The sequence below is a fragment of the Amphiprion ocellaris genome, chromosome 18 (genome assembly GCF_022539595.1).
Source record: "Amphiprion ocellaris isolate individual 3 ecotype Okinawa chromosome 18, ASM2253959v1, whole genome shotgun sequence".
Classification (NCBI taxonomy): Eukaryota; Metazoa; Chordata; class Actinopteri; family Pomacentridae; genus Amphiprion; species Amphiprion ocellaris.
This window is the reverse complement of record NC_072783.1, coordinates 16,588,227-16,610,841: the sequence shown is the minus strand read 5'-3', so window position 1 is coordinate 16,610,841 and position 22,615 is coordinate 16,588,227. Positions and strand designations below refer to the sequence as shown.

At 39.8% G+C, this 22,615-nt stretch overlaps 1 protein-coding gene across 1 annotated transcript in view; it reads left to right on the top strand.

The window, feature by feature from the left end:
• myo15b (myosin XVB) overlaps positions 1-22,615 on the top strand; it is a 59,897-nt gene that overhangs the window by 13,725 nt on the left and 23,557 nt on the right. The window contains exons 14-37 of the mRNA XM_055004348.1: positions 864-987; positions 1,089-1,184; positions 1,979-2,110; positions 2,491-2,616; positions 2,697-2,774; positions 3,788-3,936; positions 4,216-4,261; positions 6,309-6,433; positions 7,926-8,040; positions 8,139-8,314; positions 8,869-8,962; positions 12,865-12,876; positions 12,984-13,046; positions 13,165-13,222; positions 13,358-13,482; positions 14,616-14,711; positions 14,786-15,018; positions 16,307-16,476; positions 16,597-16,669; positions 16,775-16,957; positions 17,050-17,159; positions 19,571-19,638; positions 19,819-19,903; positions 22,455-22,487. Of these exons, the coding sequence (XP_054860323.1) occupies positions 864-987; positions 1,089-1,184; positions 1,979-2,110; positions 2,491-2,616; positions 2,697-2,774; positions 3,788-3,936; positions 4,216-4,261; positions 6,309-6,433; positions 7,926-8,040; positions 8,139-8,314; positions 8,869-8,962; positions 12,865-12,876; positions 12,984-13,046; positions 13,165-13,222; positions 13,358-13,482; positions 14,616-14,711; positions 14,786-15,018; positions 16,307-16,476; positions 16,597-16,669; positions 16,775-16,957; positions 17,050-17,159; positions 19,571-19,638; positions 19,819-19,903; positions 22,455-22,487 (2,570 nt within the window). The remainder of the gene's footprint in view (positions 1-863; positions 988-1,088; positions 1,185-1,978; positions 2,111-2,490; positions 2,617-2,696; positions 2,775-3,787; positions 3,937-4,215; positions 4,262-6,308; positions 6,434-7,925; positions 8,041-8,138; positions 8,315-8,868; positions 8,963-12,864; positions 12,877-12,983; positions 13,047-13,164; positions 13,223-13,357; positions 13,483-14,615; positions 14,712-14,785; positions 15,019-16,306; positions 16,477-16,596; positions 16,670-16,774; positions 16,958-17,049; positions 17,160-19,570; positions 19,639-19,818; positions 19,904-22,454; positions 22,488-22,615) is intronic.

Here is a 22,615-nt window from a genome sequence, read left to right as displayed (position 1 = left end):
TCTATGCTTCTAGTGGAATATTCCCAGAATACCTAATTTAATCAAGTGCTGGAACCAACTTTTCCTGTCCCTGGCACCTTCCAGATAGTTTATCTCGTCATCTTGTCGAGCAGGCTCACACCAGTTAGAGGAATCATTTCAACCGCCTGTATTGTGTACATGCTTCTTTCAGTCACTATCCAACATTTACGATCATAGGTGAGGCTGAAAATATCCGCTTGCCTCCAGGCTCAGCTTCCTATTTGTCATGAAAGTCTGTAACAGGGTCTGCATTACGGCGACAACATTGATGCATCTGTCAACTTCACATTGACAACATCCATCCCATTTTTACTCTGCAACAAGACTGTAAGGTACTTGAACTCATAGCAAAAAGTCACTCCTTTTGTGACCCCATTAATACCCTGTCAGAGGTAGAGCTGGTTCACTGTCCACAATCAGGACAGAATCTTTCTCCTGAATCTAAAGTTCTTCTATAGATTCTATCTACTGTCTGTTGCAAAGTTTTCCCAGGAACATGTGTTAAGAAGATTATTACTTTAATTAATTCTACCCAGAGCATAGCAGCTTTGAAAATACAGAAACAGGCAGAGGCCCTTTTTTTTTAAATCAAATATTTGTGCACCAACACAATTTTTGATACAAATGTGAGTCTCATTGCATTTGTGGAACCAGCAATTTAATGGATCCTGCAAGTGTTCAACATTTATCATAATTCCACTTGATAGTTGTTTTTGTTCAAGCATTCCTGCCATATTTACAATAAATTATACAATAATACAATGAATCTCAAACTGCACTTCCCGAACTGGTTTCACATACTCCTTCCAAGCTGATCTTCTTGTCCTCTTCCTGCTCTCCAGGGATGCCATTGCCAAAGCCTTGTACTCAGTGCTGTTTGACTGGTTGTTGGAGCAGATCAACGACTGGCTGAGTCCCTCAGAGATGGATAGCACTGTGGGCGTAGTCGACATCTATGGGTTTGAGGTTGGTATTCAGCATGGAAAGAGGTCTGGCAACTCCCTGATAAGTGAATATGTGTCAGTGGTGATGACTTGACTTCTCACTGCTCCTGTGATTCTGTGCAGGACCTGGGAGTGAACAGCTTTGAGCAGCTGTGTATAAACTTTGCCAACGAGCAGCTGCAGCATTTTGTCAACAAAGCAGTGATCTCTCAGGAGCAGGTCAGTAGGTTGGGGACTAGATCCATGGTGATCCACTGACCCCCAGAGAAGCCCTTTTTGATAAGTCACTCATTATTTTAGTGAATGATTTATTAATGTCCTATTGATCAGCTGCAAGCTGTCAATGACAGCAAATTTTGGGTTTCCAGATTGTGAAAAATCCCAGCATGACACTTCCTTTGTCTTTTTAGATTGTTATCTCAGTGGGAAGACTCCTCTAACAGACTGAATGAATTCTTCCTGAATCCGTTTTTCCCCATCAGTCTTGGGAAATAATGTTTTTTTCAGTTTCTCTGTAAAGTTCAAAGATACACCTACCATCATCCCTAAAATGCACTTGTTAACATGTTGTACCTCATTTGTTTATTAGCAAAAATGTAAACAAAAATTGGGCTGGACAATATTGATTAAAACTTTATTACAATAAAATGTTTTTTATCTTAGGGATATCAATAATTGTTGATAATTTTTAGATTACTTGTTTTTGATATGGAAAGAAGATGTACTTTCAATTTACCCACCTTACTTTGAATTTAAGCGCTTTAGCCTACCTATCAAGGTACACTTGTAATAATTTTAATGTTATTACAACAATGAAGAACACTGTCAAATGACAGCAAACAGTGACAGCAAATCTGGATCAGCTGCATCCCTCAGAGTAAATTCAGGGAGTGCTAACTTGTTAGATACCTGAGATTAGTTCCTCTGACCGAATCACAGACTACGTTCAGTAGATTTCGTCACACACATGAAGTGAATGCAGTCTACAGCATGATGGATTGTGTGTCCTGCAGGAGGAGTACAGTGTAGAACACATTCAGTGGTACCCACTGCCACTCAAGAACTTCCACTGCTGCCTGGAGTTGATCTCCTCTAGGCCACATGGCATCCTTCGCATACTGGATGACCAGACCTGCCTCCCACAGGTACAGACACGCAACGTACAGTTTGGTAATGCTTTGGTCTTTGTGAGGAAACAGTGCCTTCTGTCAGCTCATATTCTAATCTTAACTATCACAATGAACCAATGACCGCACTCACGTACGTACGCACACATGCACCTATGCACACATGCATACAAGCACGCACGAAGTGATATATTGTCTGAAATACCTCTGTAAACATGTTGACAGGCACAGGTCATGTCCTGTATTTATTAGTTACATAATAAATAAACATCTTGACACAATGCTTCCGTTTATTTTCATTTCTAACCTTGCGTGATGGAGTTTAAATCTGCATTTTGTGTGTGTGTGCATGCGTGTGTGTGTTTGGGCGTGGGTGTTTGGGTGTGGGCGGTTAACAGGCCACTGACCACACCTTCCTCCAGAAGTGCCACTACCACCATGGACACAGCCCCTACTATGCCAAGCCCAAGAATCCACTGCCAGTCTTCACTATTTATCACTATGCTGGAGCTGTCACCTATCAGGTATTAGGCACAATACACTGCTGTATGCAACAAATGTGCATTTGTATTTCATTCAAGAAGAATATCACATTACTTTACAGGTCCATAATTTCTTGAATAAGAACCACGACCAATTCAGGACAGAGGTGGTGGAGCTTTTTGCCAGGAGTCGAATTAAGGTTAGCCAATTTACCTTAGAACCAAACAGAGTGCTGATAATGGTCCCTTCATTCAAATATGCACAGTATTTACAAAGAAATAAAATACCTGCTTCTACAGTATGAAGAGATTTTAACTACATGACATAATCAGTTCACAAAGGTGTATATATCATTCAGTTTGACTTTATCTGGAGCATCTTTCACACAGGTTAGAGCTCTTCAAAGTAAATTTGCAGTTCACACAGAAAACCGTGGGCATAGCAGGTGCCAAAAATTCAGCACCTGTATACATGAACCCAGCAGCACTACTGTTTCTACATTTCCTTAGCTCATCTTCTGTTATTAAAGCTCAACTCTGAAAATTCTAATATGACCTGCAGGCTGTATGACTGTTGGAATATTTCATCCTCAGTAAAACACAGTTGAGAGTTTTTGCTATTTTCTACACTGTAGAACAAAGTTAAAACATTAAAGTTAATACAGAAAGGTCATTCCCTCTCAAATCACCAGGGCCCTTCTGCTCAACCATCTCTGCTTTACTAAGTTTGTTGTCATAAACCGTGGATATTTAAAATAGTATCTGTGAAATGGTAACTTGATGTATCAAATTCTTTTCAAGATTAGATTTGAAATATAAAAAAAAATAAAGAAACTGGATGAAAGTACCCTTGTAAGCACATAGTACAAAAAAAATTGATAATACAGAAGTCAACTTAATATTTTTTGAAACACATGTAGTTGCACGTCACAATAATACAAAATGAAACTTAGACAATACTTTCTAATGTGAAATATTTGGTGATAATTTTTTTTTAAAAAATTAATGGATTTCATAACTGATAAATAACATAGCTGAGTACATCAGATCTTTTATTGTTAAAAAAAAAGTGATAATTGGAGATGGAAAAGTGATAATTGGAGATGGAATGACCCATAAGTAAGATAAAAGTGTTCAGAAGTTCATGTTTTCAATTCCTGGATATTTCACATTCTTATTGTGGTTTGAATGAGCTTGTTTCTCTATTTGTTAGATGGTGTCAGAGCTGTTCCAGAAGGTTCAGGACAATTACATCCAGCAGAGGGAGCTGGGTTGGAGGGGGAAAGGCCTCCGCCAGCAGCCTTCTACTGCTGCTTCACACTTCCTGCAGTCTCTGACTGAACTCACCACTCGTCTGGAGAGGTACCAACTCACTGAGCAGCTAAGATGTTGAAAATGACTTTAGGGCTGCATCTGTATGATACAGTCTACAGTTTTGCCTAATGAGCAACTTGTTTAACAAACTGTAGAAGCTGGTGCCCACACAAAAGAAAGGTGTCAGTACTATTTCTATGTGCAGGGAATCTGCAATTCCCTGCAAGATAACTAGCTCAAATCTAGGATTTTACACAGCTGCTTGATTCATTAGCTGGTCAAAACCTCTTCCCTGATCTTTGTCTGTTCTTCTCTTTGAAATCCCAGATGCAAAACCACCTTCATCCGTTGTCTGAAGCCAAACTATGTGAAGGTAACACCAGTAACTATAAACTGACACTGACATTTCTTTTCCACTACAAAATATATTCTGACAGAAATGGTCCATTCTGATTACTGCTTTGCACAATCTTGGCATTCTCTGGATGAGCTTCATGAGGTAGTCACCTGAAATGGTTTTCACTTCACAGGTGTAACTTGTCAAGGTTAATTTGTGGAATATCTTGCGTTCATAATGGGGTTGGGACCATCAGCTGTGTTGGGCAGAAGTCAGGTTGGTACACAGTTGACAGCCCAATTTGACAACTATTAGAATCCATTTTATGGCAAGAACCAATCAGCTAAGTAAAGAGAAATGACAGTCCATCATTACTTTTAGAACTGAAGGTCAATCAGTCCGAAAAATTGCAAAAACATTGAATGTATCCCCAAGTGCAGTCACAAAAACCATCGAACGCTACGACCAAACTGGCTCACATGGGTACTGCCCCAGGAAAGGAAGACCAAGAGACACCTCTGCTGCTGAGGATAAGTTCATCCGAGTCACCAGCCTTAGAAGGGGAAAGTTAACAGCATCTCAGATTAGAGCCAAGTTAAATGCCACACACACTTCTAATAGCAGACACATCTCTACATCAACTGTTCAGAGGAGACTGCACCAATCAGGCCTTTATGGTCAAATAGCTGCTAAGGAACCACTACTAAGGAAAAGCAACAAGTAGAAGAGATTTGTTTGGCCCAAGAAACACAAGGAATTGACATCAGACCACTGGAAATCTGTGCTTTGGTCTGATGAGTTCAAATCTGAGATCTTTGGTTCCCACTTGTGGCCTGCACAGTGATATAGGGTTCGCTCTTTCGCCTTGCAGCGAGAAGATCCCTGGTTCGCGTCCCGGCTTTCCCGGGATCTTTCTGCATGGAGAAAATATGCTGAGATTAATTGATTATTCTAAATTGCCCGTAGGTGTGAATGCGAGTGTGATTGTTTGTCTGTATATGTAGCCCTGCGACAGACTGGTGACCTGTCCAGGTGTCCCCTGCCTTCACCCGAGTCAGCTGGGATAGACTCCAGCCCCCCCCGTGTGCTGCGTCAGATGACCTGGCCTCCACAGTCGCCTGTACTAAACCCAATCCAGATGGTTTAGGGTGAGATAGACCACAGAATGAAGGCAAAAGGGCCAAGTGCTCAGCAGTCAGCACAGGAACTCCTTCAAGAGTGTTGGACAACAGGTGCCCAGATAGCTCAACAGGTTGAGCCCATGAACAGGGGCTATAGTCCCCTACGCAGTGGCCAAGGTTCAATTCCAGCTTGTGACCCTTTGCTGTAGGTCCTCCCCTCATTCTTCTGTGTGTCTTTCTACTTTCCTATTGAATAAAGCCAAAAAATTAACTTAAAAAAAGACTGTTGGAAAACCATTTCAGGTGACTACCTCATGAAGCTCATCGAGAAAATGCCGAGTGTGCAAAGCAGTAGTCAAAGCAAAGGGTGGATATTTTGAAGACTCTAAAATATAAAACGTTTTGACGTATTTCACACTTTTTTGTTAAATACATAATTCCATATGTGCTCATTCATAGTTTTGATGCCTTCAGTGAGAATCTACAATGTAAATAGTCATGAAAATAAAGAAAAAACATTAAATGAGAAGGTGTGTCCAAACATTTGACTTGTAGTGTAGGACAGGAAAAACCGAGCTAGATGACGAACCTTGTACTGTTATGTTGCAAGATTTTAGCATTTTATTTGCCTAAATTCAATTGAGTGAATTATAGATATGAAACTGACAGACAACAAACATGTGCAAGGCAAATGACGTGAAATGTCTTTAATGCAAACCTTTTCAGCTGCTTTATGCTTTTTAAATACGATGCAGCAGCTTGTGACACTCACAGTTTGTGCTTCAGGTCCCACTGTTTTGTAGTTAACAACTTTTGGTGTACGAATGCAGATTGATTCAAATTTCAGTTTGCAAACCACAGAACCAGTTCTGTGTTGGTGGAAGTGCCTCGTAGCATCATGAAAATTTTCATTTGCAGGGCAATGTATGACCATGTGTTGCATTTCACATGCCCTTTCTCAGCTTCCTGCCATCTTTGATGTAGACTATGTGTCGGCCCAGCTGAGGCATGCAGGGATGCTGGAGACCATCCACATCCGGAAAGTGGGTTTCCCCATACGGATTCACTACTCCTACTTCATTGAGAGGTGCTGCAAACATACACAGCATCCCTGCCTGCATTACCCCCACAGTGCTGGGATCACAGCTAAAAAACAGTCATTTATTTTTATGCTTCTCACTTTACCTCCAACCTGCTGATCTTTTATAAGGGTTAAACTGATGCCAAGACTTGGTCTGATGTAGCAAATTTTAAGATTTAGGCTCAGTCCTAATCCAGCTGTTGATTGTCTGTCTACACATTCTTGTACTTCTTTCATCTCATTAACCCCTTAAGTCCTAAATTACTTTTTTGAAATTTCCACCTCAAATCAAAAACATTCCCAAATTCATTCAGTAACAACTCCACAATTGAAAAGCCAGAATGAACACCCTTTCACTTGATGGATCAGAGACATTTGGGAGAATGTTTTAATTAAAATAAGTCTCTGTCTTTCCATCACCAGGCCAGAGAAGGTCTGAATATTCTCACCTGCAACTCTACCCAGTTTGATGCATCAGAATTGAAGCATAACAAATGTTGCATCCATTTTATTTATAGTGTTACCAGACAACCTCTCTGCTCAATTTGCCATGCTCTGCAATCTTTGAAAGATGGTGTTGGGCTGTGTTTTAATGACAAATACAGGCTGAAAAGGGTGCATAATCTTCAGATCTTCATAATCCTCAAATTTAGCTTGTGATCTGTGGTGCCCTATAGCTCAACTGGTTGAGCTGGTGACACATAGCCAGGGGCTATAGCTCCTGAAGCAACAGCTTCAGCTATAGGAGTTCGACCTACGGCCATTTGCTGCATGTCCTTCCCCTACTATCTTCTCCCCACATTTCCTGTCTCTCAGTGCTTACAACTATAATAAAGGCTAAAAAAAAAACTTAAAATTTAGCTTGTGATCCTTTGTAGAGTATGTGTGTGCTTTTACTTAAGTAGGATTTTGAATCCAGATCTATTACTCGTGATGGAATATTTTACAACAATGTACTGGTACTCCTCTGCAAGTTACTGTAAATTCTGTACAGTACAGTAAGATTCTCTATAAATATTTTACTGAATGAAATACTACCTAGTATTTCCACTGACCCCATAAACTGTAGCAAGCTATGAGGTAGCGACACTGTACACTGACAGAAGTTATATGCATGTACAGGGAAGTAAGATGTTAAAAAAAAAAGCAACCATTTTAAAAACAGTCATGTTACCATCAAACTGGATGTTAATCAGATCTAGAAACATATATGTAAATAGCCAAGATCTGATATGATAAAATCAGATTTGATCATACTTTCATGGAAAAAAAATCTGTTCTGAGTCACTTGGTGGCAAGCTAAAATGGATTTGGTTTTGCTTCTTTTTTTAATCTTCACTCCTGAACCCCATGTTTCCCAAGCTAATGCTGCACTTATTCAACATCTGATCTCCAAATTGCCTAAATGTGATATTAAGGAGTTGGACCAAGAAATCCTTTGCGTTATTTGCATAATGTGAGTATGTGGTCTTGAAGGCCTCCTGTGTTGCTGTCTCAGGTATGGGGTTCTGCTGACCCAGCGGCCGACTGAGGCATCAGACAGAGAGCTGACGGTGGCTGTCCTGGACGTTGTTGGTACAGAGGAGGGACAGTACCAGCTTGGACTCACCAAGGTGCCAAACTGACCATTCTTGTCTCCATTTACTTCAGAAAAGTAAATTTGCTTTCTTATATGTATGTCACCATATTTATTTGTGTGCATGTGTGTTAGGTGTTCCTCAAAGAGCCTCTGTACCAGCAGCTGGAGGAGAAATGGAGCAGCACTCAGACCTGGGCTGCCATCACAATCCAGAGGAACATCAGGGGCTTCCTCTGCAGGAGGAACTTTAAGTTCTTCAAACAGAAAGCCATCGTCATTCAGAGCCACATCCGAGGACACCAGGCCAGGTACACAGAGGGGAGGTGAAACACACTTTGTATCTTATGACTTCTGATACTGTCCTCTATAGGGAACAGGGAGGATCTCTAATGGATCTCTAGATCAGATCATACAATGAAGCTACAGTAAATAAAACTGGATATACAGCCATATTACACAGTACTTGAATATTATATATAAATGATGAGCTACAAGCTGCAGAGATTCTCACCCTGCTGCAGTGCTATTAAAGAGGAGGCTAGCTTTTGTCAGTATATAGTGACATTATTCCTGGGTGTAGTTTCAGGTCACTTAGAGTACACTTCTGATTACAACCACCTGCACCCATAGGTGCTGTTGAGTGTGGTGAGACAGATTTGAAACTTTCAAGTTTCTAGGAGTTTTTTTCAATAGGTCCAATTCAAAAAATGAATTTGCACTCATAGCTTCTAAGTAGATTACAAATGGTAGCAGTGGCATCTTTCACAAATGATTGTTACCTGCAAATGTCAGATGACCCATGCGTGAGTTATGTAGTGGAATACTGAGTGTTTGTGTGTTGCTGCCCTCTTCCTTCCTCTAGGAAGTACTACAAGCGTCTGAAGCAGTCCTTCACTCAGTTCTGGGCGGTGATGTTGATAACCAGGAACACCATCAAGAGACGCCATTGGAGGAAGGTAGACATGAGACAGGCTAGAGACAGCGATGCCCACAGAGTCCACTGAGTTTCTTGGCAACCTCATGTTTTCTCACTTTATTGCGCCATAAATTCTTGTTTAAACTGTATCTTGTGCAACCCCAGCAATTTACCACAACAGCAGATGAGCTGTAATGTCTGTGACATCTCAGTGTTTCCACTCTGACATGCATGTTTTGGGTCAAGGTGCAATTCTCCTGGTCTGTTTTCTTTTTCATTTCATTTTCTCTCTGTTAGGGTTAGTTAGGTTAGGGTAGGCTCAGCAAGATTAGAAAAACATAATGTCCTAAGCACCTCTCTACCTCTCTGCATAGTTTTGGTTTTATTTGTGATGGAGAAAAATAGAAATCCATCCATGCTTCTCAGAACATTCATTGAGTAACATTTAAAACAGCAGTAGTCAAATACTTTTTCATAAAAAAAAAAGGACCAAATATTTAAAAGGTCAGTAAAGTGACACCCTCACTGTCAACAATTTCTCTGCATTCTATGCAGCCAAAAATGTGTGATATAACCTTTTAAGTTAAGTCTTTTAATGTTTGTTGTAGCTGTGTCCTTTATTATTATTATATTATTATGTAATAGAAGCCACTTTGCAGTACATTAAAAAAGAAATACATAACATCCAGTGAGTATTGAGAATATTGATATGAAACCTGCATTTTAATATAACACTCAGCCAGTTAAATACCAGTAACCTTACCAATGTGCATGTTATGGTGGTATGGACAAACATTTGTGCCACTAGAAACTAAATTTGAACTCGCATACAATTCCAGGGCGGTTGAATTCAATTTTAATGTATTCAATTCGATTTCAAATTCAAATGATTTGCATTATAATTCATATTGCAATTATTCAAGTTACACAATATAAATTTAAATTACGTGATTCATTTTTTTTATTACACAAGTTCATTTTTCAGGTTGAATAATTCCAACTCAGATTCAAGCAATTTCAGTTTCCAGTGGCACAGAGCATGTCAAATTTAGTTAATTCCTGTAAATAAGTTGATAGAATTCCGTGATGCCATTCCTGTAATATGTGTCTTTTCCACCCTTTGCAAACACTTATGCTTTGACAAGAATTATTTGGATTCTGTAGACCAACACAGAGAAAAATGAAAGCTATAGAAGTAATTTCATGACTTACAGTACACAGCCCTTATATAATCTCCTGGGTGTGTTCTATTAATGTTTTAGCACTGGCAACAACTTCCTCCATAAAATGCCATCTTTTTCCTTTAACAAGCTTTCTTATCTTTAATTAATCATGTACACACACACATACAGACACACACACACACACACACACACCCTGCTTACACCCTCTACACTCTGGTCTTGGACTTCAACCCGTCAGTGAAATTCGAAGCAACACTGCATCTCTCCTTCCGCCTTTTGTAACCTGCCTCTCAGACTTCCAGCTCCACAGCTCTAACAGGTAGGCAGCTCTTGGCTGTTTTTCTGTTTTTTACACTCTGAATCAGATACAATGGGAAAATGTATTCAGCATTTTAATTTATTTTACTTGGAACATGGTTTACACCTAGAAAATAAGGATCATGATCCAGGGAAGTAGCTGTATCAAGTTTCAAAATAGTGAAGCTGATTCTCCTTGTGGCTCTTTTTTCTTTCTCTTACCTTAACATAGGCTGATGTGTTTCTTCTTTGTTTGTGACTTCACTTTTGTAGTAGCACAGTAAGGTTATTAAATGTTATTGTTTTATGAGATGAGCTATGAACAGTAGAGCTGTCAGGGTCAGAGGCTGACAAGTGTTTACTGAAAATAAGATTTGGATTAGAGCTATTCAGTGACATCCACCTCTCATACTACATTATAACCTCTTCCATTTTCATTTTTAGCTTTAGATTCTAAGGCAACACTTTATTTTTCTAATCATTTCCTAGGAAGGACCAGCTATGTAAATGTGATTTCTTAGAAGGTTTCCTATAGATGGAAACCACAGTACCATAGTTGTTTTTGCGTGGTGGCATAATACAGACAGGTACACATCTTAAATAAGAAGAAAATAATCCACTCGGACATCATTTCTGTTCATTTTTCCAGTCATTGGAGCAGCATTTCATGAAATATTAACATCTAGTTCCACTGCCTTTTAATGCTTAGTAGTGACAACTTAGTAGTGTAGTATATTCCAGGAGCTGGAATGATGCAATCACTTTTTTGGAAAGTACAGTATTCTAGCCAGAGATCCTTCATGCAAGCATAGTAACTGGTCTAGATGTTTGATCAGCGTTGATGTTTTACAGACACTTTTTTTAAAAAGCGGGAGATTTTGGCGTATTGGTTTGATTTAGCTTAACGGATGTTTATCCTGTTAACAAAATAAATGTGTGACTGATGGTGCCATGTGTCATTCAGAGAGGATAAATACATTTATCATATATTACAGATAATAGACTACAGTCAATCTGTCATAGTTTTAGTGCAGTATGCCATTAGAGCATTAGACTATTGATTTCATCTCTTAAGCCCAAGGTTGTCTTCTTTCATTTTTACCAGAAAAAAACACCCCAGTGTTTGCAGCCAGTAACAGCTCCACAACTTTGAGGCCAAAATACAGTTAGTCTGCATCACAAACATCCAGGCCAGAGTAATATTTTTTGTTAAAAATGAAATTTTTACTTCCACTAAATCAAATAAGAGACGTAAACAACAGACCTATAACAATGAGTCAGTGACACTGCTGTTTTTGAACCTGTTCTACACATTCTCAACTGTAGTTCTACCAAATTTCATGCTACAGAAATTAAACACAACGGTAGGACCACAATTTTAATTATACCAGTACTAAGCAGCCTCTTCACTGAGTGAGTGACGCATGGTATTCCTCTAAAAACAGTGTCAGGTTGCACTTATCATAGACTGTTTCTAGTGAGGGACAGCTTACCACTACCTTCATCCACTGTACAAAGGTGAAGGCAACATATGGCAGAAAGGGGCGCTGCCATTCTGTACTGGTGATGTCATTTGCAACCAGAGTCTGTGCAGTAGTGGTCTGAGGATGGAGATGTGGTATTGAGATGCCACATACAGCTTGGACTGTTGCCGTATACTTTCCAGATAGAAATGATTAGCTTTCTACCTAGCTAGCTACATTTCATTGCTAAGTGTTAAGGGCCTAGTTAGAAACAGGGGCTCAATGCAAGTTTCTTTTAACATTTCAGTGATATTGCATATATATATATATATATATATATACATACACACACACACACACACACACACACTTATGGTGTATATTAAGCCAGTGAGGGTGTGTTGTTTGCTCTGGTTTGTGACAGACTTGTTTCGCGTGGAAAGTTCCCATACTGTAAATCATCTGTGGTGGAGGAGTGCTGGGCTGTCTGTCTGTTTGTAGCAACCCATTCTTTTGATTTTCTTTTCGATTTTACTCTGGTTATCAAATACTGTGATATTTGAGAATATTTTCCACATAAACTCTTGTGCACCTCCACAATATGAAAAATGTAATCTGTTATGAATAACAGGCATTAGTTTTTTATTAGGCCATCATCTGATACCTGTATCCATGAAGATCAACAGCAGTAATGTAAATGTAAAAAATGCAGAGATAAGGATTATCTCTGTCATATCTGAGTGACGTTGCCCTGCTGTGTTGAGGTGACTCCTCTGTAAGCCGTAAACCTCCTGATAAAAAAAAAAAAATCTTTCTGGACTCTTGGAACTGTGTGGCCTGTGGAGCGAGGCGGAGCAACGGGACTGTGGGTGTTGCACAAGAATATAACAAGACGTGTGTCTAAGAATAGATCTGATTGAACCCACTGTTCAGGGACAGATGAGGGAGTGTTAAGTGTTGTACATGGACAACTCACCTGAGGAATCGTACAGTGAATCAGGACCACGCAGGTGAATGAAGCTTAATCGTGGACTAATGTGACTTGAAGGTTACAAGATGGAACCATTCTGTTCACAGTGATGGACTAACTGATAGTATCTGGTTGTGTTTATTTCAGGAATTTCAAGAGAAGAACAAAGCAAAAACAGTGACAAAGGCAAAACCTGTGTCCTCAGGGATGGTGAGGCAACAAAATGGCCTGTCAAATTGTGTATCACGGGAAAAAATCATCCTTCTGCTTTTCTCTGTTATTCGTCACTCACTGTGATAACCATGCTGCTGTTTCATTTTCCTGTTAGGATGTGGGGCTGCTGGAGATCCCTGCTGAGTTGTCTGCTAGGCTCCGCAGTGCAGCAGGTGAGTTTCACTAAAAGCTAAACTTCAAGACCTGATAAGGCTGCAATCAGCACAAATACATTAAACAGTGGTGTCAATTTGTAGGATCCTAAATGTGGTTAAATTTATGACTGTGATTCTGTCTCTGACCACCAGGGCAGCAGCACGCACCGGCAATCATAGAAGTTGCTCCTCCCCAAGTGAAGGCAGAACACAAGCTTTCTCTGCCTCAGGATGTAGACAGATACCCATTCTCTCGCTATGCCAACTCCAAGTTAAGGGTGAGGGAACTTGGAGTGTGCTCAGACATGCTATCATGTTTCACTGAAATGAGTAATGAGGTGTGATCCTTATCAATCAGTAACCAGGTCTGGTGATTAACAAACAGCTGATATACACCATCACATCATGGAGTTTTGTTATGTTAGTGGAGTTTTACCTTGTTGATGATGATATTTGAGTGGAGATGGACAAGAACATCAAGAGGGCAGAAAAATGATCTTGTTGCCATCTCCACATTCAACCAATCAGCTTTGAGACTTGCACAGCAGTTTTTTTCTGGCTGTTCAGAAGTACTTGAGATGGAGTAGCTACTTATTTCTCTCTTCAATACAGTCTTCAAAAAATGTTCTACAGGACTTTTTCCTGCAGTCAGAGCATGCATAAAGGTCCGGACTGCCCTGAAACAATCCGAGTTCCAGAAATGGAGAATGGCCTCGTGTAATAGGCCTCTCTTTAGAGAAGTTTCCCCACTCTGTCACCTGCCTCCACCAAAGGTTCACCAATAGCTTAAGAGACTCAATTTCCATGAACTGTTTTTGTCTTACCCACATAGCAAAACCTACAAGGACATATCAACAGGTAGACAACATGTGGACCAACATGACTTTTTACACAAGCCTTTGTTTGTCTACTTGCATGGCCATGTGGAAGACGGTCTGCATGAATTATGGCATTGCAATTCACACAGTCCAAACAAGGGAAAATCAGGTTGACTGAGATTTATTCATTGAAAATATTATCTGCAGAATTTAGATATTTAAAAAGTGAAGGGGTCTGAATACTTTCCAACACAACTGTAACTATTATTAGCAGCTCAGCATGTTAAATCTAAAATAGTACTTCAATCACTGCCAATATTTTTTATTATATGAAACATAAATGACTTGACAGACATTAAGAAAATAGCAATGATTTCAAGAAACGGAAGATTTGTATTGAGTGAACTTGTACAAACATGTTTTTGCTTGATCAGCACCTGAATGTCAGGCTCAATGCTAGATTTAAATGACTTTAAAATTCTACTTTGCAATATTTGTCATACAAAGAAATGCGGCAATCACATTTAATGGATAACAAGATGGATTTTGTTTCCTCTTCTTCTCTGGGTTCCTTCATATTGTGTCTCCCTCAGGATACATGGTGCCAGCCTAAGGGATACCCTCTCCAGAGACCCCTCACCCCTCTGGAGCCTGAAGATGCCAGAACTGCCTTGGACATTGACAAACTGGTATATGTGAATGATTAGAGATCATATATCTCTTCATTTATTTTCCTTGGTTTTCAAACTGTCAATCTCCACAGATCTTGCGGTTTATAGGTGAGTCAGATCTTAGCGGCTGGCAGGAGCAGATGTTGGGCAACTACATAGTAGAGAAGGGCCAGAACCGACCAGCCTTGAGGGATGAGATCCTGGTTCAGTTGGCTTACCACACATGGGGCCTGCAGGAGCAGGACAGCTTGAGAGGCTGGCTGCTGCTGGCCTGCTGTCTTAGTGCCTTCACACCCTCACCAACACTGGACAAACCCCTGCTAAAGTAGGTGCTATGCTTTGGTTAGCCTTCTACTGCTATCAAGGGTTAATGAAGTCCAGCTGTACATATACTGTAGCCCGTAACATAACTTTGGTTTCTTTTTGAGATCTTTTGTTGTATCTGTTTTTATAGCGTTTAACTAATCTAAAAAAAAACAAAAAACACACACACATGAAATCCAGGCATGTGCATGTGCCACAAGCTCACAGAGCAGTATTCATGAGTGGAAAACCATCCTTACAATGGAGTATTTCTGCTCAAATGTGGCCCTGAATTTGCGTTCATAAGTCTTCACAGTGTTGACACGATACTGTGGATGGTGGTATTGCTGAGCCTCATTATTATTCTGTTATAGGCCAAAAGATTGATGGATGTTGGCTTGTTTGTATTTCTCTTAACCAATCACAATCATTTTTGTTTAGTAGTAAGTCCAGAATACAGCAATGGTGTTGATTAAAAATAATGACAGTCAAACATTTACATACTGGGAGGCGTGCACTGTTGTTAAAGTAGCTAATACACTGAAAAAGAAAAACAAACTAGGAGGTCCGCTCCACTGCATAATCCAAAAGTTCTGTAGTGTTAGCTGTTGCAAAAAAAAAAAAAAAAAAAAATTATGCATTCTTTCACCCAATATTAAATTAGACAACACCAGAACAAAATGCAGTTTACTTAGGTGGTTGTGTGAAGATGGAAATTAAAAAATTTCCAGTCATATTTAAAAATCTTGTGGGATTTATTTAAAAATCATTTCATACTCTGCAGTTCGAACAAAATTAAAATGACACTTTGCCATTTCAACAACTCTGGAGCATTTAATGTCTTTCAGCTTATTGCTTCACAAAAAAATCTCTGAGAAACCAAATGTATGCCTGTCTGGCACCAAACAGCAGACAAAATTAGATAGTAAGAATAGCGTAGCAACCAGCAGCATTTGGTGGCGACCAAAACAGAGCTTGAAGGAGAGTACATGTTTGATATTGATAGGTTGCCAGTAATATGATATCAGTGAATGGTAATGTTGATCCAGATTTGATACAGGCAATAGTTTGATAACCTGTATGTAATCAACTACAAGGCTATCATTTGTCACATGCGTGATGTTTAGCATGTTGCTGGAGTTTTACTGGCTAAGAATCTGTTCACTGCAATTTTAAATCCATTCCCTTTCATGGTTAGTCTTACCTCTGTACTGGGTTTTTGACAAAAAAGTCAAGTAACAGAAGGAAAGGTTTACTGCCTGAATAACATTTAATCTGCCTGCACATAACTCAGCCTATTTCTCTGGCAGATATGTGTCTGACCACGGCCCAGGAGCGTATCGTTCACTGTGCCAACACAAACTGCTAACATCTCTGGAGCTCCCAGCTCCCACTGCCCGTATCTATCCACCCACCCAGCTGGAGTGGACCTCCAACCAGAGGAAGGGAACCATGCTGCTTGACATACACACCTTCAATGGTAAAACTCACTAAAAAATGTGCAACCTTGCCATAAACTGGATCCATTTGGCCAATGGCATTGTCAATGGACAAGTACAGTATTTACTTTGAAAAGCATTATCTGAATTTTTTGTCTCAGATGAGAAACTGACAACTGAAGTGGAGTCGTGGACCACAGGAGAGCAGCTGGCTTCATGGCTTCTTCATTTCAGGTACTCATCTACTTCTGAAAATACATTGTATTTAGCTCTCTGTAAGTGTTCTGCATTGACATCCTTCATGATTTTGATCTTCCATGCATTGTTGGTGTGCCATAGAGGTGTGTCAGAGGCGATGCAGGGCTGGTCTGTGTCTCTTGTGACTGACGAGGGCTGGTCAGACTTAGCTGGCTCGGACTTTGTCATGGATCTGCTGGCTGGAGCTGAAACTGAGGGGCTGCCACCACCAGGGACTCCCACCTCTACAAACTCAGACTATCTGTTCAGCAGCCAGGGAGACAGGTTGGGCAGTGAATAAGTGGCTAGATTTGGGATCCAGTCCCTCTAAAAAACTGGTTACCAATGTTGGCGTCTGTGTGTCTTCCTCTCTCCAGGATGCCAGTTACAGATGTTGATGACTTCATCCCTCCAGCGCCTCCCACGCAAGCTCCTGGCCTGCCTTCTTTTGAAGGAAACTCCTGGGGAAGAGATTATCCACAGGAGGGCAAGTGATAACACAGTGAAATGCTAAAAGACCAGTTTGCCTTGAAAAACAGAAAAGATAAACATTTTATTTAATTTGATTATAGTCAATTTCATTTCTATAGTTCTCAACATTATCTCCTCTCAAGTTCCTTCACACGGTAAGGTGAGGACTTTACAGATTTTACGCAGACAGATTCAACAAATCCAACATTTCTTTAGATTCCTTTTGAGAAGCACTTGTCAAATTGTCCATCAGAACCATCAAACAGTATCTGAAAGCCCCTTTAACCACACCTTTCTGAAATATGAATAGGGAATATTGCATCTGGCATTTGTGCCCATTTCCTGCAGTGATTGACCAGTGATATGAAGACATAAGAAAGTAACAACAGAAATGCATGTATACTGTGCCTGTGAGTATGCAATGTGGATCTTTTGCCTTTAGAGGGCTCAGACAACACTTTGTAATATGTAGCCCCTTGTTCGGCTTCTATCCACATGGATAGCCTTCCACCTAATGCCTAACCAACTTGAGAACATGGCCCCCTGTGTTGTAAATTTGTATGTATGGACATTCCTGTTTGTCCTTTTGGAACGGTTCCTGGCCGGGGGCGGAACTGAAGGCCCCTTCATTGGTTCCATATTTCTGATGCAGACTTTAGTAGCAGGCTATAGTAGCTGGTTACAGATGGGAATGTACCGCTGGGTCAGTGATTATTCCTGCAGAGCATAGTGGGTGGACATAACACAGGATTTCTGGAGAATTTAAAACTTCCGAGTATCGATGGACAGTATGCATAAATCAAAGCACTTCCAGAGTCCAGCAGAGAATACTTTAACAGCTCTTTTAATGATGAATTATAAATGAGTGGATGACTGACATTCTCCTCATATAGTCTCATCTCATGATAAGTGGCGCATTTGCAGTGTGGACCATCACAAATCGTGGGTTGCATGTGAATGTCCATGCCAACCCTCAAGGTCTTGCGTGGATGACAAAATTTATGTCACATATACTCTTGCAGACCTTGTAAACACCCAATTCCCTGCCAATTCATGTGGAAAGCATGAGTTGTCTTAGACCCATCTGTAGCCCCAGGAATTTGCTCTGTATCACTCATGTAAAGTAACACCCAGAACAACACTAAGTTTATATGTCTGGTTGGTAGCCCTCTTCAACATGCCAAAATCAATATGAACAACCATCTCTCAGGTGTTTTTCATCAGTCCCCAACAATGAATCCTACCTGTTGCTAGCATGGCATGCATTGATGTAACTGTCCAAGCTCCTGCTATACACCTGATTCTACAACAAGAAGTTATCACAGGACGCCCACATCATCACCTTCATTCTCCAGCCGACGCAAAGCAAACTGTCCCTCTGTCTAGCAGTTGCTCTTAGTTTACTTTAACTTGATTGTATTCCAAGTGATTGTACTTACACTGACTGACTTTCAGGCTCATGTAACTGAGACTTAGATACAAATTTAATCAAGTGAATTAGCATTGTCTCAGCTCCAAGCTTGATTACCAATTGGGCAAAGCAGACAACTGCTTACAGAGGCCTCAAACCCTGAGTATTTTTCTGTGTGTTTTCAGATTTTTGTGATTATTGATGAATAAATTCCAAAATCAACTAAAAGTACACTTTAAAAAAATAATCCTGAATCATTGAAATATCCAAATTTTGAACAGCAACCCTATTGCTGGACCTCAAAACTTTCGGTAGTATGCTCCTTTTCAGATTTTGTTCCTGTATGGAGAAACAGTCAACCAGTTAAAAGTTTGTAGACAGGAATAAAATGGGCATGTCATCTTAGCTACATAGCTAGCTAACTGAATAGCAACATTGATGAAAAACATTGTCAGAAAACTGGAGACAAGCATAAATGAAAGCAACACAGCTGCACAGGACTCAAAGAAACAATCAATTACAATGACAGCATTGATATTTTGAAGTGTAACATTAATCATTCATCTGAAGCATGTACAATGCTGTGTACAGCATCTGTTGCTGTACACAGCAATAAACACTTATTTCACTTTTTTAGAATGTTGCACTTGTTGGCCAATAAAACTGAATCTTGTTCCAATTCTGCTACTCAGATCTGTACATGCACTGTGATTAATCAAAGCTTGTTTGCCCCCTATTACACAGATGAGAGGTAAAAAAAATGCCAACATAAACATGGTGTTAGGCTGAACGAATATAGTAAAGCATAATTCTTAAGTCTGACTATTGTGCAAATGTGTCAAAAAGTTGTTTTAATGTTGTTTCCAATTATGTTTAATGTATGTGATGTTTCTACAGTTTTTAGTTGAAAGTGAATAGCATGACACACACACAGTGGTCGTCGTGATTAGTGCCAGTAAAGACCCAATGCGTTATTGCTCCAGGGCCCACTAATGAATACCTCTACCTGTCTGCAGGGCGTGGTCGACAGATGGATGCCTATGTTGATGATTTATTTGACCCTGTACTGGACCAAGGACCTCCGGTCAGTGATGTCCTCAATTCATCTTGTTATTGGAACTGTAATTTATCCTGTTAGTGAGTGGGTGAAGTCAAGAAGTCTGAACAATTGTTTTTTCTGCACTTTTTCCAGCCATTGCTCCTGTTTGTGGCTGGTCTGTCACTCATACTGTCCTGTACAACTCATTCATGTTTATCTGTGTAGGATATGGAAAGAGTAGCCATGCTGAATCGTAGGATGAGAGGAGGAGGAGGGATTGGACCCATGCAACCAGCCATGTATGGATCTGGTAAGAAAACTGGTACCCATCTACATTATACGGCACATACTGATCAACTTATATTATGAAAAGTGTCCCTTTGGCTGCCAAAACAGCTTTAATACATTGAAAATTCCTGAAACCATTCGCACAAAAATGTGCTTTTTTGGAAAGCTGCAGGGAGCCCATGCTACTTACCCACAAAGCTGCTGCTCACATGCTGTTTTGTGCAACTCCTTGTTTTCCCAAATCTCTACGACAGAAGTGAAGTGCAATGTTAGTATGACCCTTAGAAACAATAATGGGAAATATGGCAGAAGGAAAAATACAGGGAATTTTCCTTTAAATTGCATTCTATGCAGTGAACCATGTAGGAATCCTGCAAAATTAGCATACATGGGTACTTCCAAAAACTTCTCAGCTTCACCAAAACAGCATCACAGGAAAAAGATTGTCTTCATCATATTCTGAAACTGACAACCACACAAGTACGATTTCAGTTCGGGAAACAGAAGCCCCCCGGTTTGGTTAAGCAAGGTGCATGGGACAACAGTTCAAAGCCATATTTGGCTTCTTATGCGACCTGAAGTGCTTGCAGACACAGATGAGGCAGAGACAGGCAGAAAATTCAAAATAATTGATTTTTACAAAAAAAAACAAAAAAAAAAAACAACTCAAACCAATACAAGATGGGGAAACTAAGCTCAGGAGAAGACTAAACCAAACCTCAATCTAAAAACAGGCAAAACTGAATAGAAGGAAAAGGGAGAAAGAGAGAGCCGGGCAGGGGCTGAAGCAGGGATCCTGACGTGTCAAAACTCAAAATAACCCATTCTTTTATATGCACTTTTAATTGGTTCCAACTGAGCCACTTTTATCATGATTTTTTAAAAAAATGTTGATCGTCATGTTTTTTTTTCATGTGAAAAGCAAAAAGGATTTCTTGAAAATCTTGGCCTTAATGCAATTTACTCTGGGAAATCTTTGCAAATAAGCCAACATGTAGTGAAATGATCTCATTACTTTAAATTCTGAAAGTTATAGTTGATTTTAAACTATTTTTTATTTCATTATATAAAATTAATGATCAAAGAAAAGGTTCTGTAATACACAGTCAGGCCCATAAACATTTGAACAGTGACACAATTGTCAGCATTTGGGCTCTGTACACCACCAACATGAATTTGAAATGAAACAATCAAGATGTGCTTTAAGTGCAGACTTTCAGCTTTAATTTGAAAGTATTTAAATCCAAATCAGGTAAACGTTGGAGGAATTACAACGCATTTTGTATGTGCCCTCCAACTTTTCAAGGGACCAAAAGTAATTGCACAATTGGCTGCTCAGCTGTTCCATGGCCAGGTGTGTGTTGTTCCCTCATTGTTTCATTCACAAGAGCAAATTACAGGTTTAGAATTCATTTCAAGTGTGGTATTTGTGTTTGGAATCTGATGAGGTCAACTCTCAATACGAAGTCCAAGGAGCTGTCACTATCAGTGAAGCAAGCCATCATTAGTCTGAAAAATACCAAAAAAAAAACCTAAGAAGGATAGCAAAAACATTAGGTGTGGACAAATCAACTGTTTGGTAAATTCTTAAAAAGAAAGTACTGGTGAAGCAACACCAAAAGACCCAGAAGACCACAGAAAACAAGTGTGGTGAATGACAGAAGAATCCTTTCCCTGGTCAAGAAAAACTGATTCACAACATTTGGTCAGATCAAGAACACTCTCCAGGAAGTAGGCATATCTGTGTCAAAGTCAACAATTAAGAGAAGACTTCACCAGAGTGAATACAGAGGATTCACCACAAGATGTAAACCATTGGTGAGCCTCAAAAACAGGAAGGCCAGATTAGAGTTTGCCAAAAAAAAAAACATCTAAAAGAGCCTGTGGAGTTCTGGATCAATATCCTATGGACAGATGAGGCAAACATGAACTTGCAGCAGAATGATGGGAAGAGAAGAGTCTGGAGAAGGGAAGGAACTGCTCAAGATCCAAAGATACCACCTCATCAATGAAGCAAGGTGGTGGTAGTATAATGGCACTGGCACGTATAGCTGCCACTGGTTCTGGTCTTGATCAGCTCCGTACACCATTGTGGTGGTGTACAGAGTCGAAATGCTGAAAATTGTGTCAGTGTCCACATATTTATGGACCTGACTGTAAGTCATCGTGAAATTTTACAGTACAGTGCATTCCCTGACTAAATATCACAAGTTAATAAAACTGTCCCACTGATTTGTTGGCATCATTTACTTTAAATGTTCATATTTTCTTTCTATGGCTTAACAAATTAGACAGGTTATTTAAGCCAACAAAAAACTTTCAGTTCACAACCAGAAAGTGCAAACTAGTAAAGAGGCATTACAAGACAGACTAGCAGGATCACAGTGAGAACCTCAAACCCCAGAACTGCTTAGAGAATTACAAAATGTCACCGAGTTTGTCATGCCTATGTCAGAAAATGTTATCTATAAAAACTTGTAAGAGGATTACATTATTGTTGTTGTTGTTGTTGATTTATTTTGAAATAAAAATCTCTGTAAGCTGAAATTAAAACTGGACATTCTGTTTTTCAGGTATGCCTATGACCATGCCTGTCTATCCTATGGGTAAGTGATCATATGCGTCATCAAGAATCAAACTTTGTTTTCTGGTTGGAAGATTTTCTCAAGCCATCATGGTGTCAGCATATTGACAGTATCATTAAGAAATTGGGGAAAAGTATTGCAGTTACCAG